This window comes from Panthera tigris, chromosome B3 (assembly GCF_018350195.1).
Source record: "Panthera tigris isolate Pti1 chromosome B3, P.tigris_Pti1_mat1.1, whole genome shotgun sequence".
NCBI lineage: Eukaryota > Metazoa > Chordata > Mammalia > Carnivora > Felidae > Panthera > Panthera tigris.
In genome coordinates this window covers 70,990,869-71,014,411 of record NC_056665.1, presented here as the reverse complement: position 1 = coordinate 71,014,411, position 23,543 = coordinate 70,990,869, and the positions used below count along the sequence as shown (strand labels likewise).

Sequence of the window (23,543 nt, the reverse complement as noted above, 5' to 3'; positions counted from 1 at the left end):
GAGAGTTCAAATCTCAAAAAAAAAATGAATAAAATTGAATATAAAGGAACACAAAGATAACCAAAAAACTTGTATTACAGCTAAACAGGTGTTGCTGTAGTGATTGCACCATCATAAGAGTAATTTGTCTATTGAACAAAATAGACATTGGCTCTAAGAATAGCATGAGAGTTTCTGATCACCAGTGGGAAACTGAGTTCCAAAGGCCAATCAGTGGGCTCCTGAGGGAAGAGAACATTGGGGATATAACTGATAATCTTCTGTCATGAATTCTCACTTTTGGTCCCAGGAGACTATATCCCTTAGGAGGAATCAGATACAGATTTCAGAGAAACATAAATAAGTCTGTTGTGTAGCATATATGCCAATTTTTCTCCAAATGAATGTCCTGTGCCCAGCAATGTAAACACCTTCTCTGGGCTGCTGGCTGCCAAGGATGCCACATCCTCCATCGTGCCTGCCTCTTGCTGCAGTGCAAACAGAAGATTTCAGGTCAGACCTGCCAGTTCTATGAGGAGGTGGGTTTGGAAGAGATACAAGTTTAGGAGAGTTCTTAGGTGTGTCTTCTAGCTCTGCCTTCTTTTATGTGTTTGTGGAAACAATAGCACCTCAAGTTACATGAAGAATGTAAGGACATTCATCTTTGCAACTAAGAGGGCTGGGAATCAAGGAAGTGAGAGAGATGAGGATGAGGAAGTATGGAAAGTCCATCCATAGTAACCAGGAGGTATATCCAGTCAGAACCAGCTCTTTGGGGGAAACAGCATGTTAGGGAAGTGACATCTGGAAATGACTGGCAAAGTGGCGATGAGGAGCAGGGCAGAAAAAACTTCAGCTCTCTCTTATTTTAGCCGTGTTCGGCTCTGCCACAGAGCAGATGATCAGCCATTTCGAGGAGGGAAAACATGACTGAACACGCCCACTTGATGGGTTCATTCCCACATGGCTTACAAAGTCATTGCAATCCTCATAGACATTAATCACCAAATATTGCCTCCTTTTACACCTCTTTCCTCATGGATTCTTTGACTTCTGGGTTACACTGAATTCCTGCTACAGAGGAATTACTCAATGCTTGATATTGCCAAACATGATCCAGTCACAGACCAAAGAGGAGCCTTACAGTGAAGTGTGATGTGGAAAATTCTGAACTTCCCTGATCCCTTGTGTCACCAACTGAAATCATTAAGATCACCCTTAAAGCTATGACATGATGCAATCTGGAAAGTCATGCATTTTATAACTAATACATTAATAAATATTCTTAGCTAGAATAATTAAAATAATCTGTATTCTGCACTTATATTTTTCTTGAATAAATGTCATCACTCAATCGTGTCACTTGGGTCATTTAGGTCCAAATGATGACTGTCCTTCACTAGTGAAGGGGATCCTAAAATAAATTAATAAATTAAGACAAAACTACTAACAATGGAATTGTAGACAATTTCATAGGCTTTGTTTTGCTTTCACACATGGAAATCACACATCTACGACTAAAGCAGAGAAGGAAATTTTCACAAAAATTCTCCTTCAACTTCCCAAAACAATGCAACCTTCCACATCTAAAGTAGGATGTGGGCAACAGAGGGAGTGAGGAAGTAGGAGGGGAATCCTTGTCTAGAGGGACAGTTTATGGCTCCCACCACTGTTCCTGGTTCCCAGAGGTCTCTGCTTGGGATTATCTGACATTTGTGAGCCTCTGCCTCTATCCATAACCCAAAATAGAGGCTTTACTAAGTATCATGACACTTTAGGCAAAACCCTCAAAAATCCTCAAATAATATACCAGATACATGCTCAGTTTTTCTACCTGTAAGTAGGGATTTAACCTAGACCAAAATTTTATAGAAGTATTTTAATTCATCAGGTAAAAGAACCAATATGAAAGCCATTATGTAGATGTCTGGGAGTTCAAATTTTTATTTACTTAACCATGATGAACACTGAATAATAGATGGTACGTTTGATGTTTTTGTCTCCATTATTGGATGATCTTAGGATGCCAAAACTTATAATTCCAACACTGATCCAGAATAACACTGAAATATATAAATATTTCTGCACCTTGTTACCTTTCTCCCTCTTCTGATGCCTAACTTTTTTATCTCTGATTCCAAAGATTTAAGTAATTGAAATTCTGTGTCAAATTTTAAGGGTCTATATATCTTAATCTATAGATAAAAGTACATGATTTTCTTACTTACCTACTTTTTGTTAGTACTGTCATTAACATTCTTCAAGCTGCTTATCACATAAGATCTTTTCTTTTACCATGAGAAAATTCTGAAAGAGAAATGGGAGAATACAGAGATTCAAAATCTGATCATACCAGCACTCTGAAAGGTTGATGGTCTTTAGTAGTATAGTTATATTATTTATTTAATGGAATTACAAAATCTGAAGGAGTCTGGGATCTCTACAAAGGAAATATTCCTGAGGATTAAGGTCATCTTTGTCATTGACACTTCTTCCTCTCTACCCCTTTAGGAAGCCATGAATATGTCAGGAGTCAGCACAGTGACCGAATTCATACTACTGAGTTTTCCGTGCTCCAGAGAGATTCAGGTCCTCCTTTTCGTGTTGTTCTTTGTGTCCTACATCCTGACACTGATGGGGAACGGGGCCATTGTCTGTGCAGTGAAGCTTGATCACAGGCTTCACACCCCCATGTACATTCTGCTGGCCAACTTCTCATTCCTGGAGATCTGTTACATCAACACCACTGTTCCCAATATGTTAAAGAACTTCCTATCTGAGACCAAAACCATCTCTTTCACTGCTTGCTTCTTCCAGTTCTATTTCTTCTTCTCCATGGGCATTACTGAGACTTTCTTACTGCCCCTCATGGCTTTTGATCGGTACTTGGCCATCTGTCGGCCTCTCCATTATCCTAACATCATGAGTAGCCACTTCTGCATGAACCTGGTGGCCCTCTGCTGGGTCACAGCCTTCCTCTGCTATCCAGTCCCTATCTATTTTATCACACAACTCCCCTTTTGTGGTCCCAATACCATTGACCACTTTGTCTGTGACCCTGGTCCTCTTCTGGCTCTGTCCTGCATCCCTGCCCCTGGAATTGAGCTTTCCTGTTCTATATTGAGCTCTCTTATTATCTTCATCAGCTTCTTCTTCATCCTTGTGTCCTATACCCTGGTTCTCAGAGCAGTGTTGCGTGTCCCTTCAGCAGCTGGCCGACGTAAGGCCTTCTCCACCTGTGGTTCCCACCTGGCTGTGGTGTCTCTCTTCTATGGATCCATCATGGTCATGTACATCAGCCCAACCTCTGGAAATGCAGCTGGGATACAGAAGATTGTAACCTTGTTCTACTCATCAGTGACTCCACTTATAAACCCACTGATCTATAGTCTCCGGAACAATGACGTGAAGGCTGCCTTGAGAAAAATTCATATGTGCACAAAAATTAGTCAAAGCAAATGAGTACTCATTCTTGTGTACCTAGACCAGCCCCAATCCACAGACTCATCTTATAGAGCCACTATTTTAGATAAATATGTGACATATATTTGGGAAAAGTGAAGGAGGCTACAGTGATTACTAAAGGTGACTCAAACACTAATGACAGTAGGAGAAGTTTCTTTTCCTGAGTCAATTTTGAAATCCTCCATTTATAAAGTAAGGACCAGATTACATTCTTCTTATCTTTTATCTATGCAAGATAATTAAGATACCTGGAAACAGGATCACATTTTTAAAATGGTTAGCACTTAGGGGCATCACAATTTGGGTTAGTTTCATGTGAAGGGAGGTTGAGTTGAATGCACAGCCCAAAAGAGGAAAAGCCAGTGATTCTAAGAGATTGAGATGAAGACAGATGCAGATGAATTTGATGACTGCTCCCTGGTTATTTGACCTAACAGTTCAGTCAAAAAATAAATTAGTCAGTTGGCTTCTGGGATTGGTACACTTAATTCACCCATTCATTTGCCTCTCTGATATCCCTCCCTTTGGGAAACTCACATTATCATGAGAGAGACAGTTAATAAGCAGATAACTCAAAGATCTATAATACCAGAGGTACTATAAGAGGAAAAACAGAGAATCAATACAAAAATTGTAGTGGTAGGATAGGGCATAATTTAGATCAGAGTATCAGAGAGTATTTTTGTGAGGAGGTGGTATTTTAATGTAAGGGAATAAGCCATGCATAAATCTAGGGGAATTAAATTCCACATAAGTGCAGGTGTAATTAAGGGTTTTTCAAAGATAATAAAGGTTAATTTTGGTCATCCTGAAGAAAATGGTATATGAAACTGGAGAGATAGGAATCTGATTACTAGAAACTTCAAGGTCACAATAGAATATTCTATCTGAACTTTGGGGAAGCCTGCTCAATACTATATACTAAGGGTAAGGCTTAATAAAAATTGTAATTTAATAAAAATCTCACCTTGGGTGGCTCAGTTGGTAAGCATCCGACTTTGGCGTAGGTCATGATCCTACCATGCATGAGTTCGAGCCCTGTGTTGGGCTCTGTGCTGACAACTTAGAGCCTGGAGCCTGCTTCAGATTCTGTGTCTCCCTCTCTCTCTGTTCCTGCCCCACTCACACTCTGTCTCTCTCTGTCTCTCAAAGATGAATAAATATTAAATAAAAAAAAGAAAGAGAAATATTAATTTAAAAAGAAAAGGAGTGAAATGAAGATTTGTGACTCATAAAATCTTATATTGGTAAAAAGTCAAGTTCCCAGTTATAAATTTTCTTTAAAGCAAATTCCCCATTTAAATTGTATTAGATAATGTAGTTAAATGAGCAAGTTGGTACATAAAAATCTAAGTAATATGTAATATATCTGCACACATGAAACTATATTCCAGTTAACACCCATCCTGAGAAAAGTTCTTAGCAAACTGGGGATAGAAACTTCTTTGATCTGTAGTAGACATTTTCAAAACCCTGAGTCTGACATCATACTTGTGAAAATGAATGCTTTTCCTCTAAAATCAGGAACAAGACAAGAATGTTTGCTCTCACCACTTCTTTTTTTTTTAACGTTTACTTATTTTTGACAGAGAGAGAGAGAGAGAGAGAGAGCGAGCGAGCCAGAGCATGAGCAGGGGAGAGGCAGAGAGAGAGGGAGACACAGAATCCAAAGCAGGCTCCAGGCTCTGATCTGTCAGTACAGAACCCCACACAGGGCTCGAACTCACAGACCACAAGATCATGACCTGAGCTGAAGTTGGACGCTCGACCAACTGAGCCACCCAGGTGCCCCAGCTCTCATCACTTCTATTCAGCATTATACTGAAAGTGCAATCAGACAAAGGAAAAACAAAAGTCATCTAGATAGAAGATTGTCTTTCATTAGATATGAAGTGATTATGTAGAAAATTCAATGAAATCTACAAAAAAGGCTACTAGAAGTATTAAATAAAAATAAGATTTTTTAGATGTCAAGATATAAGATCCATATACAAAAATCTCTTTATTTCTATATGCAATTGCTAGGAACAATTAGATGTTGGTATTAAAAAACACCGTTTATAAGTCACAAAAAGGGGCGCCTGGGTGGCGCAGTCGGTTAAGCGTCCGACTTCAGCCAGGTCACCATCTCGCGGTCCGTGAGTTCGAGCCCCGCATCAGGCTCTGGGCTGATGGCTCGGAGCCTGGAGCCTGTTTCCGATTCTGTGTCTCCCTCTCTCTCTGCCCCTCCCCCGTTCATGCTCTGTCTCTCTCTGTCCCAAAAATAAATTAAAAACGTTGAAAAAAAAATATAAGTCACAAAAATATTTAATAGAAGTAAATCTGATAGAAGATGTGAAAGACCTATGCAATGAAAACTAAAAAGCGTTGCTGAGAGAAATCAAAGATGTAAATAAATTTAAATATATAACCTGTTTATGGGCTAGAAAACTCAATATATGTATATGTATATATATATATTTAAATTTGAGCATAGTTGACCCATAATGTTACATTAGTTTTAAGTGTACAACATAGTGATTCAGCAGCTCTATATGTTATGCTGTGCTCACAAGTGTATACCATACCACACTGTCACCATACAACACTATAACACTTATAACAACACTGACTATACTTCCTATAGTGTACCTTTTATTCATGTGGCTTATTCATTCCACAACTGGAAGCCTGAATCTTCTACTCCTCTTCACTTCTCATTTTGCCCATCCCTCTCAATCCCCTCCCCCCTGGCAAAGCTGGGTTTGTTCTCTGTATTTATAGGTCTGATTTTGCTTTTGTTTGTTTATTGATTTGGTTTTTATTTTTTATTAATTTAAAAAAATATTTCTTTATTTTTGAGAGAGAGAGACAGAGGGAAAACAGGGGAGAGGCAGAGACAGAGGCAGACACAGAACCTAAAGCAGGCTCCAGGCTCTGAGATGTCAGCACAGAGCTTGATGCAGGGCTCAAACCCACGGACCATGAGACCATGACTTAAGTGGAGGTCAGATGCTTAACTAAGCCATGCAGGCACCCGTATTCATTTGTTTTTTAAATTCACATATAAGTGAAATCATATGGTATTTGTCTTTCTCTGTCTTACTTCACTTAGCATAATACCTTATAGGTCCATCCATGTTCTCCCAAATGACAAGATCTCATTCTTTCTTTTATGGCTGCATAATATTTTATTGTATGTATATACCAATTCTTCTTTGTTCATTCGTCTATCAGTGGACATTTGGGTTACTTCCATATCTTGGCTGTCTTAAATAATGATGCAAGAAAACAGAGATGTGCGCATATATGTTTACGAAGTTGTGTTCATTTTCTTTGGGTTAGTGCCCAGCAGTGGAATTTTTTTTTTTTTTTTGGTCTGACTGTGGAATTATTGAATCATATGGTATTTCTGTTATTAATTTTTTGAGAAAACTCCATACTCTTCTCCACACTGGCTGCACCACTTTTCATTGCCACCCCTTTGGCTGTGCAAAAGTCTTATTTTTTTCATTATGATTTTATATTTTTTATATTTTTTACTATATTTTATTTTTTATATTTTATCATGATTTCAAATGAGAATTTTTATTATGTAAGCAGTCTCTTTTTTGATGTTTATTTTTGAAAGACAGAGAGAGATAGACTGCCTGTGTGTGTGCTTGTGCATGAGTGGGGGAGGGGCAGAGAGGGAGACAGAGGATCCAAAGCAGGCTCCGCAGAGAGCCCAATGGGGAGCTCGAACTCATGAACCTCAAGATTATGACCCAAGCCAAAGTTGGACCCATAACTGACTGAGCCACCTGGTGACCAAAAGTTTTTTATTTTGACATAGTCCCAATAGTTTAATTTTGCTTTTGTTTCCCTTGCCAGAGGAAACATTTAGAAAAATGTTGCTAAGGCTGATGTCAAAGAAATTACTGGCTATGTTTTCTTCTAGGCATTTTATGGTTTCACCTGTCACATTTAGGTCTTTAATCCATTTTAAGTTTATTTTTATATGTAGTGTAAGAAAATGGTCCAGTTCATTCTTCTGCATGTAGCTGTTTAGATTTGCAAACACCCTTTGTTGAAGAAACTGTCTTTTTCCCATTGTGTATTCTTGCTTCGTTTGTTGTGGATTAATTGACCATAAAAGCATGGTTTTATCTCTGGACTGTCTATTCTGTTCTATTGATCTATGTGACTATTTTCTGCCAGTACCATTACTATTTTAATTACTATAGCTTTGTAGAATACATTGAAGTCAGGAATTGTGATACCTCCAGCTTTGTTCTTTTCAAATTTCCTTTGGCTATTTGGGGTCTTTTGTGTTTCCTTACACATTCTAGGATTATTTGTTCTAGTTCTATGAAAAATGTTTTTTTTTTCTTAATTTTTATTTTAGAGAGAAAGCATGCGAATGGGGGAGAGGGGCAGAGGGAGAGAAAGAGAGAATCCCAAGCAGACTCCACACTCAGTGTGAAGCCTGACACCTGGCTCAATGAGGGGCTCAGTCCCATTACCTGAAAGCCAAAAGCGGGAGTCAGTCAAGAAACAGCCAGGCAGGTGCCCATGTGTTTCTGGTATTTTGATAAGGATTGCATTGAATCTGTAGATTGTTTTGGGTAGTGTGGACATTTTAACAATATTGGTTCTTCTGATACATGAGCATGTATTGCCTTTCATTTGTGTGTGTGATCATTTATTTCTGTTATCATTGTTTTATAGTTTAGGAGTGCAGGTCTTTCACCTCTTTAGTTAAGTTTATTCCAGGTATTTTATTCTTTGTGGTACTTAAAAAATGTTTATTTATTTTGAGAGAGAGAGAGGGAGTGTGTGTGTGTGAGAGAGAGAGAGAGAAAGAGAGAGAGAGAGAAAGGGAGTATGAGCATGAGTGGGCAGAGAGAGAGAGGGAGAGAGAGAATCCCAAGCAGGCTCCATGCCGTCATGAACAATGAGATCATGACCTGAGTTGAAATCAAGAGTCAGATGCTTTGGGGCGCCTGGGTGGCTTAGTTCATTTAGCGTCTGACTTTGGCTGAGGTCGTGATCTCGTGGTTCGTGAGTTTGAGTCCTGCATCGGGCTCTGTCTCTCTTTCTCAAAAATACACACTGTCTCTCTTTCTCAAAAATAAAATGAACATTAAAAAAAAAATAGAGACGCTTAACTGACTGAATCACCTAGATGCCCCTTTTGGAACATTAAAAAAAATATTTTTAAATGTTTGTTTATTTTTGAGAGTGAGACAGAGCACAAGTGGGGAAGGGGCAGAGAGAGAGGGAGACATTGAATCCGAAGCAGGCTTCAGGCTCTGAGTTGTCCACACAGAGCCCGACCTCGGGCTCAAACTCACAAACTGTGAGATCATGACCTGAACCAAAGTCTGATGCTTAACTGACTGGGCCACCCAGGCATTTTGATACACTTTTATTTTATTTTTTATTTATTTTTATTTGTTTTTTTAATGTTTATTTATTTTTGAGAGAGACAGAGACAGAACATGAGTGGGGGGAGGGCAGAGAGAGAGGGAGACGCAGAATCTGAAGCAGGCTCCAGGCTCTGAGCTGTTAGCACAGAGGCCGATGTGGGGCTCAAAATTACTAACTGTGTGACCATGACCTGCGCCGAAGTTGGACGTCCAACCAACTGAGCCACCCAGGCACCCCTGGTACACTTTTAAATAGAATTGTTTTAATTGCTCTTTCTGCTACCTCATTATTAGTGTATAGAAATGCAACAGATATGTATGTTAATTTTGTGTCCTGTGACTTTACTGAGCCCATTCATCATGATCCAATGTTTTTTTCTTTCTGTTTTTTTTTTTTAAGTTTATTTGTTTTGAAAGAGAGAAAGAAAGGGGGGGGGCAAGGAGGGAGGGAGAGAGAATTCCAAGTAGGCTCTGCCTGTCAGCTTGGAGCCCAATGTGAAGTTTGAACTCATTAACAACTCTGTTTTTATGATGTATCACGTTCTTTGATTTGTAAGTATTGAACCATCCTTACATTCTCAGAATAAAATCTACTTGATTGTGGTGATTTTTTAAAACATGTTATTGGATTCAGTTTGCTAATATTTTATTGAGAATAATTGCATCTATGTTTATCAGAGATATTTGCCTGTAGTTTTCTTTTTTTGTGTGTCTATCTGGTTTTGGTATCAGAGTTATGGTGGCTTTGTAGAATATATTTGGAAGTTTTTCTTTCTCTTCTAGTTTTTGCAATAGTCTGAGAATAATAGGTATTAACTATTTTTTTTAAAGTTTATTTATTTTGAGATAGAGTGAGCATGAATGGGGGAGGGGCATAGAGAGGGAAAGAGAGAATCTCAAGCAAGCTCCACACTGTAGGCACAGAGCCCGATGTGGGCCTTGAACCCTCAAACTGTGAAATTATGACCTGAGCCAAAATCAAGAGTCAGATGATTAATCGCCTGAGCTACCCAGGTGCTCCTAGGTATTAACTCCTTAAATATTTGGTAGAGTTTACTTGTGAAGCCATCTGGTCCTGGACTTTTGCTTTTTGGGAGTTTTTTTTTTTTTTTGTTTTAAGTTTATTTATTTATTTTGAGAGAGAGAGTATGAGTGGGGTAGGGACAGAGAGAGAGGGAGAGAGAGAATCCCAAACAGGCTCCCACTGTCAGTGCAGAGCCTGACCTGGGGCTTGATCTCATGAACTGTGAGATCATGACCTGAGCTGAGATCAAGTTGGATTTAATTGACTGAGCCATCCAGGCACCCTGTTAGTTTTTTGATTACTGATTTAATTTCATTGGTAGTAATAGGTCTGTTCTAATTTTCTATTTCTTCATGACTCAGTTTGGGAAAGTTACATGTTTCTAGGAGTTTATCCATCTCTTCTAGGTTGTCCAATTTTTGGCATATAATTTTTCATAATAATATTTACATAATCTTTTGTATTTCTGTGGTATCAGTTGTTATTTCCCATCCTTCATTTCTGATTTTGTTTGAGTCCTCTCTCTTCTTTTTTTGATGGATCTGGATAAAGATTTATAAATATTATTGACCTTTTCCAAGAACCTACTTCTGGTTTTATCGATCTGTTCTATTGTTTTTTTTAGTCTCTGCATCACTAATTCTGTTCTAATCTTATTATTTCCTTCCTTCTATTGGCTTTGAGCTTTGTTCTTCTTTTTATAACTCCTTTAGATGTAAGGTTAGGTTATTTATTGGACATCTTTCTTGCTATATAGCCTGTACTGCTTACTCTCCCTTCTTAGAACAACCTTTGCTGCATCCAAAGATTTTGAACTGATGTTTTCATTTTCATTTGTCTCCATGTATTTTTTTTTATTTCCTTTTTGATTTATTGGTTTACTCATTCACTGTTTAGAAGCATGTTGTTTAGCCTCCATGTATTTGTGTTATTTCTATAATTGTTTTTGTGATTGACTTCTAGTTTCATACCATTGTGGTTGGAAAGATGCATGGTGTGATTTCAGTCTTTTTGAATTTATTGAGACTTGTTTGTGGCCTAACATATTATCTATTCTGGAGAATGTTCCATGTGCACTGGAGAAGAATGTGCTTTCCACTGCTTTAGGATGAAATGTTCTGAATATATCTGTTAAATCCATCCAGTCCAGTCTGTCATCAAAGCCCTTGTTGATTTTCTGTTTAGATGATCTGTCCATTGCTATAAGTGGGGTGTTGAAGTCCCTTACTATTATGGTATTATTATAAATGAGTTTCTTTATGTTTGTGATTAATTGATTTATATAGTTGGGTGCTTTCACATTTGGAGCATAAATGTTTACAATTGTTAGATTTTTTTTTTGGTGGATAGACCCCTTAATTATGATATAATGCCCTTTTTCATCTCTTGTTACAGTCTTTATTTTAACATCTAGATTGTCTGATATAAGTATGGCTACTCTGGCTTTCTTCTTATGACCATTAGCATGATAGATGGTTCTCCATTCCCTTATTTTCAATCTGAAGGTGTTTTAGGTCTAAAATGGGTCTCTTGTAAACAGCATATAGATGGATCTTGTTTTCTTATCCATTCTGTTACCCTGTGTCTTTTGATTGGAGCATTGAGTCCACTGACGTTTAGAGTGAGTATTGAAAGATATGGATTATTGCCATTATGTTACCTGTAGAGCTGGAGTTTCTGTTGGTGTTCTCTGGCCCTTTCTAGTGTTTGTTGCTTTTGGTTTTTTTTGTTTTTGTTTTGTTTTTGTTTTGTTTTGTTTTGGCCTTTCTCCTCAGAGAGTCCTCCTTAAAATTTCTTGCAGGGCTGGTTTAGTGGTCATGAACTCGTTTTTGTTTGTCTGGGAAACTTTTTATCTCTCCTTCAATTTTGAATGACAGCCTTGCTGCATAAAGAATTCTTGGCTGCATATTTTTCTGATTCAGCATGTTGAATATATCCTGCCACTCATTTCTGGCCTGCCAAGTTTCTGTGGATAGGTCTGTTGTGAACCTGATATGTTTTCCCACGTAAGTTAAGGACTTTTTTTTCCCTTGCTGCTTTCATGATTCTTTCCTTGCCTGAATATTTTCTGAATTTGACTATGATATGCCTTGTTGATGGTCAGTTTTTGTTGACCTTCTATACCTTTTTCTCTCTCTCTTCATCTTGTGAGACCCCTATGATTCTGATGTTATTCCTTTTTAATGAGTCACTGAGTTCTCTAATTTATATCATGCTCTTTTGCCTTAGTCTCTCTTTTTTTTCTGCTTCATTGTTCTCCATAAGTTTGTCCTCTATATCTCTGATTTGCTGCTCTGCCTCATCCATCCATGCCACCAAGGCACCCATTTGAGATTAGAGCTCAGTTACAACATTTTTAAATTTTATCCTGACTAGCTTTTACTCCTTTTATCTCCACAGAAAGGGATTCTAATCTGTTTTCAACCCCAGCTGGTATTCTTATTATTGTGATTCTAAATTCTTGTTCATACATCTTGCTTGTATCTGTGTTGATGAATTCCCTGGCTGTCATTTCTTTCTGTTCTTTCTTTTGGGCTGAATTCCTTCATTTCATCATTTTGATGGAAGAAAAGGAATTAATAAAGTAAAAAAAAACAATTAAAAACAACACAAAAAATAAAATAAAGGATGCTAGATACTAGGTGTGTTTTGGTCTGGTTGTTGAAAGAAACTTGATAGATTAAAGAAAAAAGGGAAAGATAAGAAAAGGAAAAAACAGCAAAAAAAATTTTGAAAATTTGAAAAAAATGAATACAGTAAAATAGAATAGAATGAAATGATGGAAGTAAAATGGAATATAAAATGTTACAAAGAAGTAAAAAAGTAGAAAGAATGAAAGAAAAATCTTTTTAATAAAAATGGAAAATAAAAATAAATTTATTCTTTCTGTATTCAACAATAAGAAAAGAAAAGAAAAAGAAAAAAAAAATAGAATAGATGGACCAGCAAACAGAATCAAGTATGATTGAAATTACATCTGGTTTCCTCTAGAAGTCAAACTATGAAGCACTCTATAGTCCGTAAACTAAGCAGCTGGAGAGACTTGCGGTGTTCCTCAAGTACAAGGTTGGCCCAGTTGGGCAGGGTAACAACTCTGTTCTCCACTAGGTGGCACTGCTTAGGTTACTGAGGTGTATTGTTGTGGCATGTATAGGTGTGTATGCACATGCATAGGAGGGATGAAAACAGCATCATCCAACTACGCAGTCTCTAATATCAGAACTCTGTGTTCTCCCTGACCAGCAATCAAGCATCCCTCCTTTGTCTCCAGCTTCTGTCCACTGCTCACTTTTAAACTGTCCGTTACCAAGCTGTCAGGCTGCCAGGTGGCACCTCTCTCCTGAGTTTTATCTCACATGCGGCTGTGTCTCCCAACCTCTCGCTGCTGAGGGACTGAGGATTTGACCCATTCTGACTCTCTGCGGGCAGGTCTCCCGCAACGGCCAGGTGCTCGCCCACCCCCAGTAATGTTCGTGAGACTGTGCTGCTGCTGATGCCCAGAGACTGTGGCCAGGAGCCAGCCTGCCACAGAAAAAGTTCGTGGAATCATGTAGTAGCAGCATTTCAGGGATTATGGCAAATCACAACACACATCTGGTGCCAGGCTTCACCCTCAACGTCCTTGCTCCAACAGCAGTGAATGTAGCCATTCTCCGGGATCTGCTGGGGCCTTTGTCTTTGGAGAGGCTGCACTGCCTCTACCAAATGTTCTCCCAGCAGGGGAAACACCTTTTCCTGTGTGGCCCTCAGACCCCTTGGATCTTGCTCTCTGCTCCTGGGTAACCACGCTTCCCACCTGAGCTCCGCCAGGTATTGAGCTGTGGAGTTTCAGACTCTGAGCTCCCCTCCCCATTTATACAGTCTTAATGGAATTTAAACCCTCTCCTTTCTCCTTCTCCCTTTTTTGTTCAGTCCCTGTGGCTGTTTCCAGTGTTCCTTTTTCTCTCCAGCTGCTTTTGGGGGGGCTGGTGCTTTTTCCATACTCTCCCCTGCTCCATCTCCAATCTGTCTCTGCCAGCAAAACCATCTTCCTGCCCTCCATGGCTTCTATCTCCCCCAGTTCACCTTGTGTTGTGTACCTGCTGAGTTCTATGGTTCAGGTTGTGCAGATTGTTGTGTTAATCTTCAACTCGGTTTTCTAGGCATGCAATGTAGTTTAGTGTTGATCTGGCTGCATTTCAGGGATGAGAGACACAAAAAAACTTCCATGCTGTTCCGCCATCTTGGCCCCTCCCTTTCTTTTTAAATTAGATATTTATTGGTATAAATTTCCCTTTGAGATTTGCTGTCACTGAATTGTTTTCTTATTAACATAGACTTAAAATTATTATTTTATACATTTGTTCTTTCAATCACACAGAAAAAGAAGAAGAGTTACAAACCAAAAATACAGGATTACTGGCTTTTATATTTATGTATGTAGTTGTCTTTGTCAGTGTTTTTTGTGTCTTTTTTTTTGTAAAGTTTTATTTAAATTCCACTTAAGTTTTTTTTTTTTTGGTTATTTAAATCCAAGTTAGTTAACATGTAGTGTAATAATGTTTCAGGAGTGAAATTTGATTCATCACTTACATATAACACCCAGTGCTCATTCCAACAAGTGCCTTCCTTAATGCCCGTCGCCCATTTAGCCCATCCCCCTATTCAACACCCTCTCAGCAACCCTCAATTCTCTGTGTTTAAGAGTCTCTCGTAGTTTGCCTCCCTCTCAGTTTTTATCTTATTTTTGCTTCCCTTCCCCTATATTCATCTGTTTTATTTCTTAAATTCCACATATGAATGAAATCATATGATTTTAAATTCTACTTAGTTAACATATAGTGTAATATTAGTTTCAGGAGTAGAATTTAATGATTCATCACTTATGTATAACACCCAGTGCTCATCACAAGTGGTTTTTATATCCATACGGCTTTAAGTTACAGTCTATTGTCCTCTCATTTCAACCTGAAGGACTCCTTCAGCATTTGTTTGTGGGACAGTTTTGCCAGAAATCTTGGTTATGTTTTTTTATTTTAACACTCTAAATATGTCATCCTACTGCCTTCCAGCCTTCCTGGTTTCTGATGAGAAATTGGCTATAAATCTTATTTAGTATCATTTGTTCATAACAAGTCACGTCTCTTTTTTTTTTTAATTTTTATTATTTTATTATTTTTTTAAATTTATATCCAAGTTAGCATAGAGTGCAACAGTGATTTCAGGTGTAGATTCCTTAATGCCCCTACCCATTTAGCCCATCCCCCCTTCCACAACCCCTCCAGTAACCCTGTTTGTTCTCCATATTTAAGAGTCTCTTATGTTTTGTCCCCCTCCTTGTTTTTATATTATTTTTGCTTCCCTTCCCTTGTGTTCATCTATTCTGTGTCTTAAAGTCCTCATATGTGTGAAGTCATATGATATATTTGTCTTTCTCTGGCTTATTTTGCTTAGCATAATACCCTCTAGTTCCATCCACGTAGTTGGAAATGACAAGATTTCATTCTTTTTGATTGCCGAGTAATACTCCATTATATATATATATATATATATCATATATATATATGATATATATATATAATGTAATACTCCATTTTATATATATAAATACATATACACTCCATTGTGTGTGTGTGTGTGTGTGTGTATATATATATACACACTCCATTGTGTATATGTGTGTATACACACATATGAAAATGTGGTGTATATATAGATATACATTTTCTTTACCCATTCATCCATCGATAGACATTTGGGCTCTTTCCATACTTTGGCTATTGTTGATAGTGCTGCTATAAACATTGGGGTGCATGTGCCCCTTCAAAACAACATACCTGTGTCCCTTGGATAAATACCTAATAGTGCAATTGCTGAATCATAGGGTAGTTCTCTTTTTAACTTTTTGAGGAACCTCTATACTGTTTTCCAGAGTGGCTGCACCAGCTTGCATTCCTACCAGCAGCGCAAAAGAGATCCTCTTTCTCCACATCCTCTCCAACATCTGTTGTTGCCTGAGCTGTTCATGTTAGCCATTCTGACTGATGTGAGATGGTATCTCAATGTGGTTTTGATTTGTACTTTCCTGATGAGTGATGTTGAGCATTTTTTCATGTGTCGGTTGGCCATCTGGATGTCTTCTTTGGAGAAGTGTCTATTCATGTCTTTTGACTATTTCTTCACGGGATTATTTGTGTTTTGGGTGTTGAGTTTGATAAGTTCTTGATAGATTTTGGATATTAACCCTTTATCTGATATGTCGTCTGCAAATATCTTCTCCCATTCTGTCGGTTGCCTTTTAGTTTTGCTGATTGTTTCCTTCACTGTGTGGAAGCTTTTTATTTTGATGAGGTCCCAGTAGTTCATTTTTGCTTTTGATTCCTTTGCCTCTGGGGACGTGTTGAGTAAGAAGTTGCTGCGGCCAAGATCAAAGAGGTTTTTGCCTGCTTTCTCCTTGAGGATTTTGATGGCTTCCTGTGTTACATTGAGGTCTTTCATCCATTTTGAGTTTATTTTTGTGTATGGTATAAGAAAGTGGTCCAGGTTCATTTTTTTTTTTTGCATTTTTCGCTGTCCAGTTTTCCCAGCACCACTTGCTGAAGAGACTGTCTTTATTCCATTGGATATTGTTTCCTGCTTTGTCAAACATTAGTTGGCCATACATTTGTGGGTCCATTTCTGGGTTCTTTCTTCTGTTCCATTGATCTGAGTATTTGTTCTTGTGCCAGTACCATACTGTCTTGATGGTTATAGCTTTGTAATACAGCTTGAAGTCCAGGATTGTGATGCCTCCAGCTTCGGTTTTCTTTTTCAAGATTGCTTTGGCTATTCGGGGTCTTTTCTGGTTCCATACAAATTTTAGGATTGTTTGTTCTAGCACTGTGAAGAATGCTGGTATTATTTTGATAGGGATTGCAGTGAATATGTAGATTGCTTTGGGTAAAAGTCACTTCTCTTTTGCTTTCAAGATTCTTTTGCTTACTTTATATTTGACAGTTTGATTATTATGTGTTTCGGTGTGAATCTCTTTGAGTTCTTTGAACTTCTTGGATATGAAATTCTATCTCTAAGTATTGGCCAGTTTTGGACCATTATTTCTTAAAATATTCTTTATATTCCTTTCTTTCTCTCTTCTTCTGGTCTCTTTACTATGTGTATATTGGTATATTTGATTGTGTCCCATACGTCTCTTAGGCTCTGTTTGGTTTACCTATTTCTTTTTCTTTCTTTCCTCAGACTGAATAATCTCAATTGACCTATTTTCAAGTTTAGTGATTTTTATTTCTACTTTTAATCTATTGTTGAACTTCTCTAGGGAATTTTTAATGTTTGCTAATGTACTTTTTAGCTCTAGAATTTTTATTTAATTCTTTTGTATAATTCCTTTCCTGTTATTGATATTTTCTGTTTGGGGAGATTTCCAGGAATAAATAACTAACTCTCCAAAATTCTCCTCCTAGAATTTTCAGTGTGTTTATTGTCTTTCTCAATTGATATCCTTTCCCCTAGGCAGCAATGGCTTGTTCATTTGCCTTTTATTGTTTTTGAGGAATGCTTTCCACATAGATGTTTCTGTGTCTTGAGAGAGTTCCAAGGTAGGTGAAATAAAGACAAGCCCTCTCTTACAGTCTTTCAGGGAGCCCTTAGATATGTCAAAACAGACAAACAACTTCTGAGAACAAGTTCAATTCTGCTTCTCCTGGAACCAGGAACCAGTAACTTCCACCAGGAATATAGACTGCTAACTTTAAGACTGCTACTTCTCTGAGGAGAAGGAGATGTGGCAAAGATAAGTTAAAATTTCACAAAGCTCTCCTACCATGTGTTATTTGCCTTTTTCTTGAAGAAGCATTAACTTAGTTGCTATACATTTTTGACTTTTTTCCAGAATTCCAATTAAGTAGATTCTAACAGTGTTCATCAGTTTTTCAGCATTTCTGTGGAGACATATTATTTGGGTTCCCTACTCCATAGTTTTTATTTAGAGATAAGTAAGTAGTAAAGCCAAAGAAAAGGGAAAGATTAATACAAAATCCCTCCCCCCTCTTGCTGTGTAGGGAGACTAATGTAGTTGAGGATAGGCTCACAGAAGGCTTCTAAAGTGCTGACACTGTGCCATGATTTTTACTTGGGTGAAGAAGAACACAGGCATTTCTAAATTTTATATTCTTTAAAGTTGCATATACATTATATAGACTTTGTGTGTGTTTGGCTTATTATTTAGTTAGATGGTATTTGTGATAGATTTGTTTTCTTTAACAAGATCCTCCCTAGAACGGTAGGTTTTTTTTTTTTTCTTTTAATTTTTTATTTTCCATAGATTGAACCTATGTGAGAGTAGAATACTTTAACACAATGTTTGTCTAGCAGTTGGGGAAAAATGAAAAAGTTATGATTTATTTCCACAAGAGGACAATATGAAAGTGAAAAAGAATGAAGCATATCTATTTGTATTGTACCTGTATAGAAAATTATAAAATTTTAGGAGAATAAATAACTGCTATGAAATAGTCTGTGTAATACAATCAGTTTAAAAAAAGAAAAACCATTATTTATATATATATGCATTATATATATATGTGCATTATATATATGTGCATTATATATATATGTGCATTATATATATATGTGCATTATATATATATATATATATATGCATTTGCATGCTTCTATATATATATATATAGAAATTTTGACCAGTATTAAACTTGTTATTTGTGGGAAGTGGGATTGTAAGGAGGAAGGTGACAGCTTTTACTCTTAACTTTACCTCTTATGTATTGTTCAAAAATTTTATGACAAGATGATTTTTTTTATTATAAAACATACCAAAATATAGTTTTAAAAGTGATAATTTCCTTAAATTAAAAAAATGTAAACAGTTAGTGGTTTTGTGACAAAAGTATAGTTAATTCAGTGAGGACTGATTCAGGAACTAGCTCACTCATCCAGTTGTAAAAACTTTTCCTTTCTTTAAATGCTTACTATTTTGGACCCTCCACCAGATATGCTTTGATTTGTTCCTTGGAGTAGCCCTGTAAAGGAAAACAGGTAGACAAACAGGAGACAAAAAACACACAAACACACAAATAACACAAACCAACAAGTAAACAAAAAACCCTGAAGACTAAAAACAAAAAACCCCAAAACACCGACTACAAGTAAAGAAGAGGGTGGAGGCAGTGCTGATGGAAGAGCACATACAAAGAGAGAAATGACAGGAAGTGGGGGGTGGGTGGGGGGGGTGGGGGTGGGGGGGGTGGATAAACATTGATTAGGCAAAGAGACTAAAAGGCTTAATCTAGAGAGAGAAAGGAAAATAAAGAAGGAGGCGGGGGGGGGGGGGGGGGAAACAAAGATAAAGTTACCCAGACAGAAACTATATGGCTTGATTATTCGAGAGAGAGAGAAAGGAGTGTGAAGAAGGAGGTGTAGAACATGTGTCAAGACAATGGATTAAATATGTTTGTTTAGACAGACCAATAACCAGAGTAACCAGCGGAGGGGAGGGAAGGGATAAGGAGGCGAAATGGGGCGGGGGGTGGGGGGGGAGTGGAGAATATATCTATATATCCAGAATTGACCTAGAGTTAACCTGGGCAATGCTGCAGCGCTTGTAGGTAGTAGCTGTCCGCAGGGTCTGTGCCGTTCTGGCGGATACACAATTACCCAGTGCAAAAGGGTATGGTTTGGCATAATCTGAACCCACCTCCATTCTGGGTCCTGGGAGTGATCCCTGAGGCCCCATCTTGGTGGCGGTGGTGGTGGTGGTGGTGGTGGTGGGGCGGGGGAATGGTGATTCCCCAGTCTCTTCTCCACGGAGCCAGACCCGGTGGACTCAGTTTGAGTCGTCTTCACTGTGCAGCGGGAACACATGGGGCGGTCTTCCTACGCCAACTCCTCTCACCCTGCGCTGGGCTAGGATTCCAAGTCCGCTCAGTGCGCTCTAGCCCTGGGGAAGCGCCTCTCAGTGCAGCGCTTTGTCTGTGCAGCCACACTACAGGAGGATCGCCTTCTCCTACTGTGGACTGAGCCGGGGTGGTGGACACAGGCAGCCTTTGTCTTTTCCCACAGCACTCCAGGGAAACGGTGGCCTTATCCTCCTGCACACTGAGCCCTCAGCCCAGCCTCTGTGCCCAGGGATGGCAGACGCAGGCAGGTTCTGTGCTATTGCACAGCCCTCCAAGAGGGAACCACTTTCTCCAGCTGCCGACTGAGCTCCTGACCTGCAACCACACCCCAGCCTGGTTCCCCTCCTCCCCAGGTGTATGAACAGGGAGCCAGCTCCAGTACGAAGTAAGCCCCGCAGTTAGAGATCGGATCCCTCTCAGTCTCAGTCCGAAGTCTTTCTCCTGTCCAGATATGGTCCTGCACTTCCCTAGCCTCTCTTTCTCTTTCCTTTGTCTCTCTGCAGAAGGGGGTCCCTCCCCTCCGTGCCCACGTGGCCTTTTTTTTTTTTTTAATCTCCCCCAGTCTGCAGTTACCCACCTATCTTTTTTCCAGCTTTCCCATTTTCTTCCTAGCAGATTCAGTCTCTTTACCTCCCAGGCTCTGGTATTCAAAGTCCTTTGGCTTTTACACTTCTTTGAGAGACAGGGGAGTATGAATTCCCCCTACTTCGCCACCATGTTGGCCCCTCCTCCTCCTTTCTTTACATGCTTACTATAATTCAGTCAGTTATCATGCTACATGCTGGGGAAGAAACGATAAGATACTGTCCTTGTCCTAAAAGGGCTTATACTCTAGAGGAAGAGACAGATACATAATAGACTCACCTCAAAGAGTTTGTAAGTACAATGATGAAAAATTACCTGGTGTGTTTTATATGCATTATGAAGAGACATATAGTGCAACCTGGGAATGTTGGGAAGGCTTTCTGGTGGAAGTGATGTCTCAATTGAATCTTAACAGAAGAATAGGTGTTTGATAGGTATAGCTACATATTCAACATCTAATAAGTTGCAGTAGTAGGATATGTGTGAGCTATTTTATACAAAATACTTTCTCTTCCTTCAGCTAATGAATTCAGCTGAATCACTAAAATATTAGTGCTGAATTAAGGCCAAACTGTAGTGGATTGTTCAAATCTGTCATTAGTAGCTTCCCAAGTAGATTTTCTGATTCTGTTCCCACCTTTTTTAAGTTCCTGTACTCATCTTGAAGTATAGTGCTGTCCAGTTGCCCAAGAATACTTTCAAAAACATACCTTTTGGTCTTCAGGTGAAGGTTTTCTTCCTTCTTTAGGCTACAGCGTTTTAAAAACATTTGCATTTTAATTATTTAATTGATTGTTTTGGACTTAGTGGGATATAAACACCAAGAAACTTTATTTTTTCTCACCATTTCTACTTCACACACTTTCTGATGTTCTATTTGTTTCCATCTGTGGATAATATCACTGTGATAGCTTTTCTGGTTACTTTTAGTACTAATACAGGGTTCTCTTGTCCAGATATTGGAAATTGTAGTATAGTTTAAAAGCAAAATTTTAATCTTTTATCCAAATTAAAACTTATTTCTCAAGACTGTGTCTGACTCAGACTTGATGTACTTTTCCTCTGCCCTTTTATTCCTTTTCTCCCACATGACTACACTGCCTCTGGTTACTCTAGGTTTCAGGTGGGAGAAAAATAAAAGTGAAAAGCTTTTCCTTGAGTGGTATTGTTGCCCTATTGTTTGGCAGAAGTTTGTATGTTGATTTTTCTCTCATGGAGTGTTTCCTTTTTTGGTGGGGGCAGAGCTCCCTAAACTGTAGTTACCTGATGTATGTAGTGCTTCATTGATTGGCTACTTATGACTTCTTTCATCCCTGGATTCTGCTGACCCACTCCATATAGACTCACATTTGGGGTGGTCTTATTCTCCAAGTTGTGCTTTGGGGTGAAAACCCTTTCAAGATCGGTCCAAGTTGAAATGGCAAAAGGCATTTACGTGTTATATGCCTGGGTGGCTCAGTTGGTTGAGCATTTGACTCTTGATTTCAGCTCAGGTCATGATCTCATGATCATGGAATCAAGCCCCATGTTCAGCTTTGCACTGAGCATGGAGCCTGCTTGGGTTTCTCTTTCTCTCCTTCTCTCTCTGTCCCTCCTCTCCTTGCAAGTTCTCTCTCTCAAAATAAATAAATAAACACTAAAAAAATTTTTAAAATGAAGCACTATACAGCCTTGTAAGCAAATAACCAATTTGATTCATATCTCTTAACCAAGTTGTATGGACAGAGATTGTATACTGAAAAAATCAAAACCTTCCTGGAGGTAAACATTGAGATTTTTAAGAGTTATTTTTTTCTCTGTGTTGGATGGCAATCTCTTTCCATGGAAACAGATTCATGAAACTAAAAGCAAATCCAAATATGACTAAATACATGAATTTTATTTTGTACCACTGAACCATTATGGTTATGAATAAAGTCAAATCAGTTTGGATTGGAAGAAAAGAGTTACTGTTCCACTTTCAGAAAAAGAATCATTGTTTCTCACAAAACCTTTTCATGAGGGTTGGATGATTCTTATTCCACAAATGACCTGACGGAGGGCAAATTTCATTTCCCTGTTGCGTAAGCTATAGATGAGGGGGTTTAAGACTGGTGTCACTACAGAGTATATCAGTGTGATAATCTTATACATAGCAACTGAGTTGCCAGATGTAGGACTCACATACATCACCATTATGGTTCCATAGAATAGAGACACCACAACTAAGTGGGATCCACAGGTAGAGAAGGCCTTTTGCCGCCCAGCTGAAGAAGGAACCTGAAGCACAGCTCTGAGCACTAAGGCATAGGACCCAATAATGTACAAAATGGTGAGAATGATGATAAGAGAGCTCACAAAGTGGAATACATACTCTATGATTGGTGTGGGGGCACAGGACAATGCCATCAGTGGGTCCACATCACACAGGAAGTGATCAATAATGTTGGGACCACAAAAGGGTAGTTGAGAAATGAAGAAAATAGTAATTGCATGTCCAAGGAAACCAATGAGCCAACAAAGACACACCAGAATGACACAGAGCTTCCCAGTCATAATGGAGGGATAGTGCAGTGGACGGCAGATGGCCAGGTACCGATCATAGGCCATGACACAGAGGAAGAAGCACTCAGTTGTGCCCAGGGAAAAGAAGAAGTAGAATTGAGTGAAGCAGCCAGAGAATGATATGGTCTTAGTTTTGGAAAGAAAATTGACCAGCATGTTGGGGACTGTGCAGGTCACATACCAGATCTCTAGAAAGGAGAAGTTGGCCAGGAGCACATACATAGGTGTATGGAGCCGATGGTCCCACCTCACTGCACAAATGATGGCCATATTCCCAGTCAGAGTCAAGATGTAGACCAACAAAACCATTGAGAAAATGATGATCTGTATTTTCCAGGGACCAGGAAAACCCAACAAGACAAACTGTGTCACAGTAGATATCCCTGACTTATTCATGGCCCCCAGACTGTGGAGAGAAGACAGATAATGACAAGTCACTTTTCTGCTGAGACATTTGAAACTTTTCTTAGGATAGGCAGTTTGATGCAGGAAAATGTACTGAATATTCTAAAACAAGTTTTGAATAAGTCCTGCTCTATTCTGAGTGAGCTCTTTGGCCCTGATTTTTTGTAAATGTACAATTCTAAGCTACTTGAACTTTCTTTATCAGTGGGCAAAATCAGTTAAATTTAATCTTTTTTAGATATGAAGAAATCTTGTGTTAGA

General features: G+C 38.6%; 2 protein-coding genes across 2 annotated transcripts; one reads left to right on the top strand and one right to left on the bottom strand.

The window, feature by feature from the left end:
* Positions 1-2,484: 2,484 nt before the first annotated feature.
* LOC102960565 (olfactory receptor 11H6-like) lies at positions 2,485-3,441 on the top strand. The gene has a single exon (XM_007091384.2). It carries the CDS (start codon positions 2,497-2,499, stop codon positions 3,439-3,441), a length of 945 nt encoding a protein of 314 aa, XP_007091446.2. The 5' UTR covers positions 2,485-2,496.
* Positions 3,442-22,328: 18,887 nt separating this feature from the next.
* Positions 22,329-23,285, bottom strand: LOC107180493 (olfactory receptor 11H7). Its single transcript, XM_015541673.2, has one exon. It carries the CDS (start codon positions 23,271-23,273, stop codon positions 22,329-22,331), a length of 945 nt encoding a protein of 314 aa, XP_015397159.2. The 5' UTR covers positions 23,274-23,285.
* Positions 23,286-23,543: the final 258 nt, after the last annotated feature.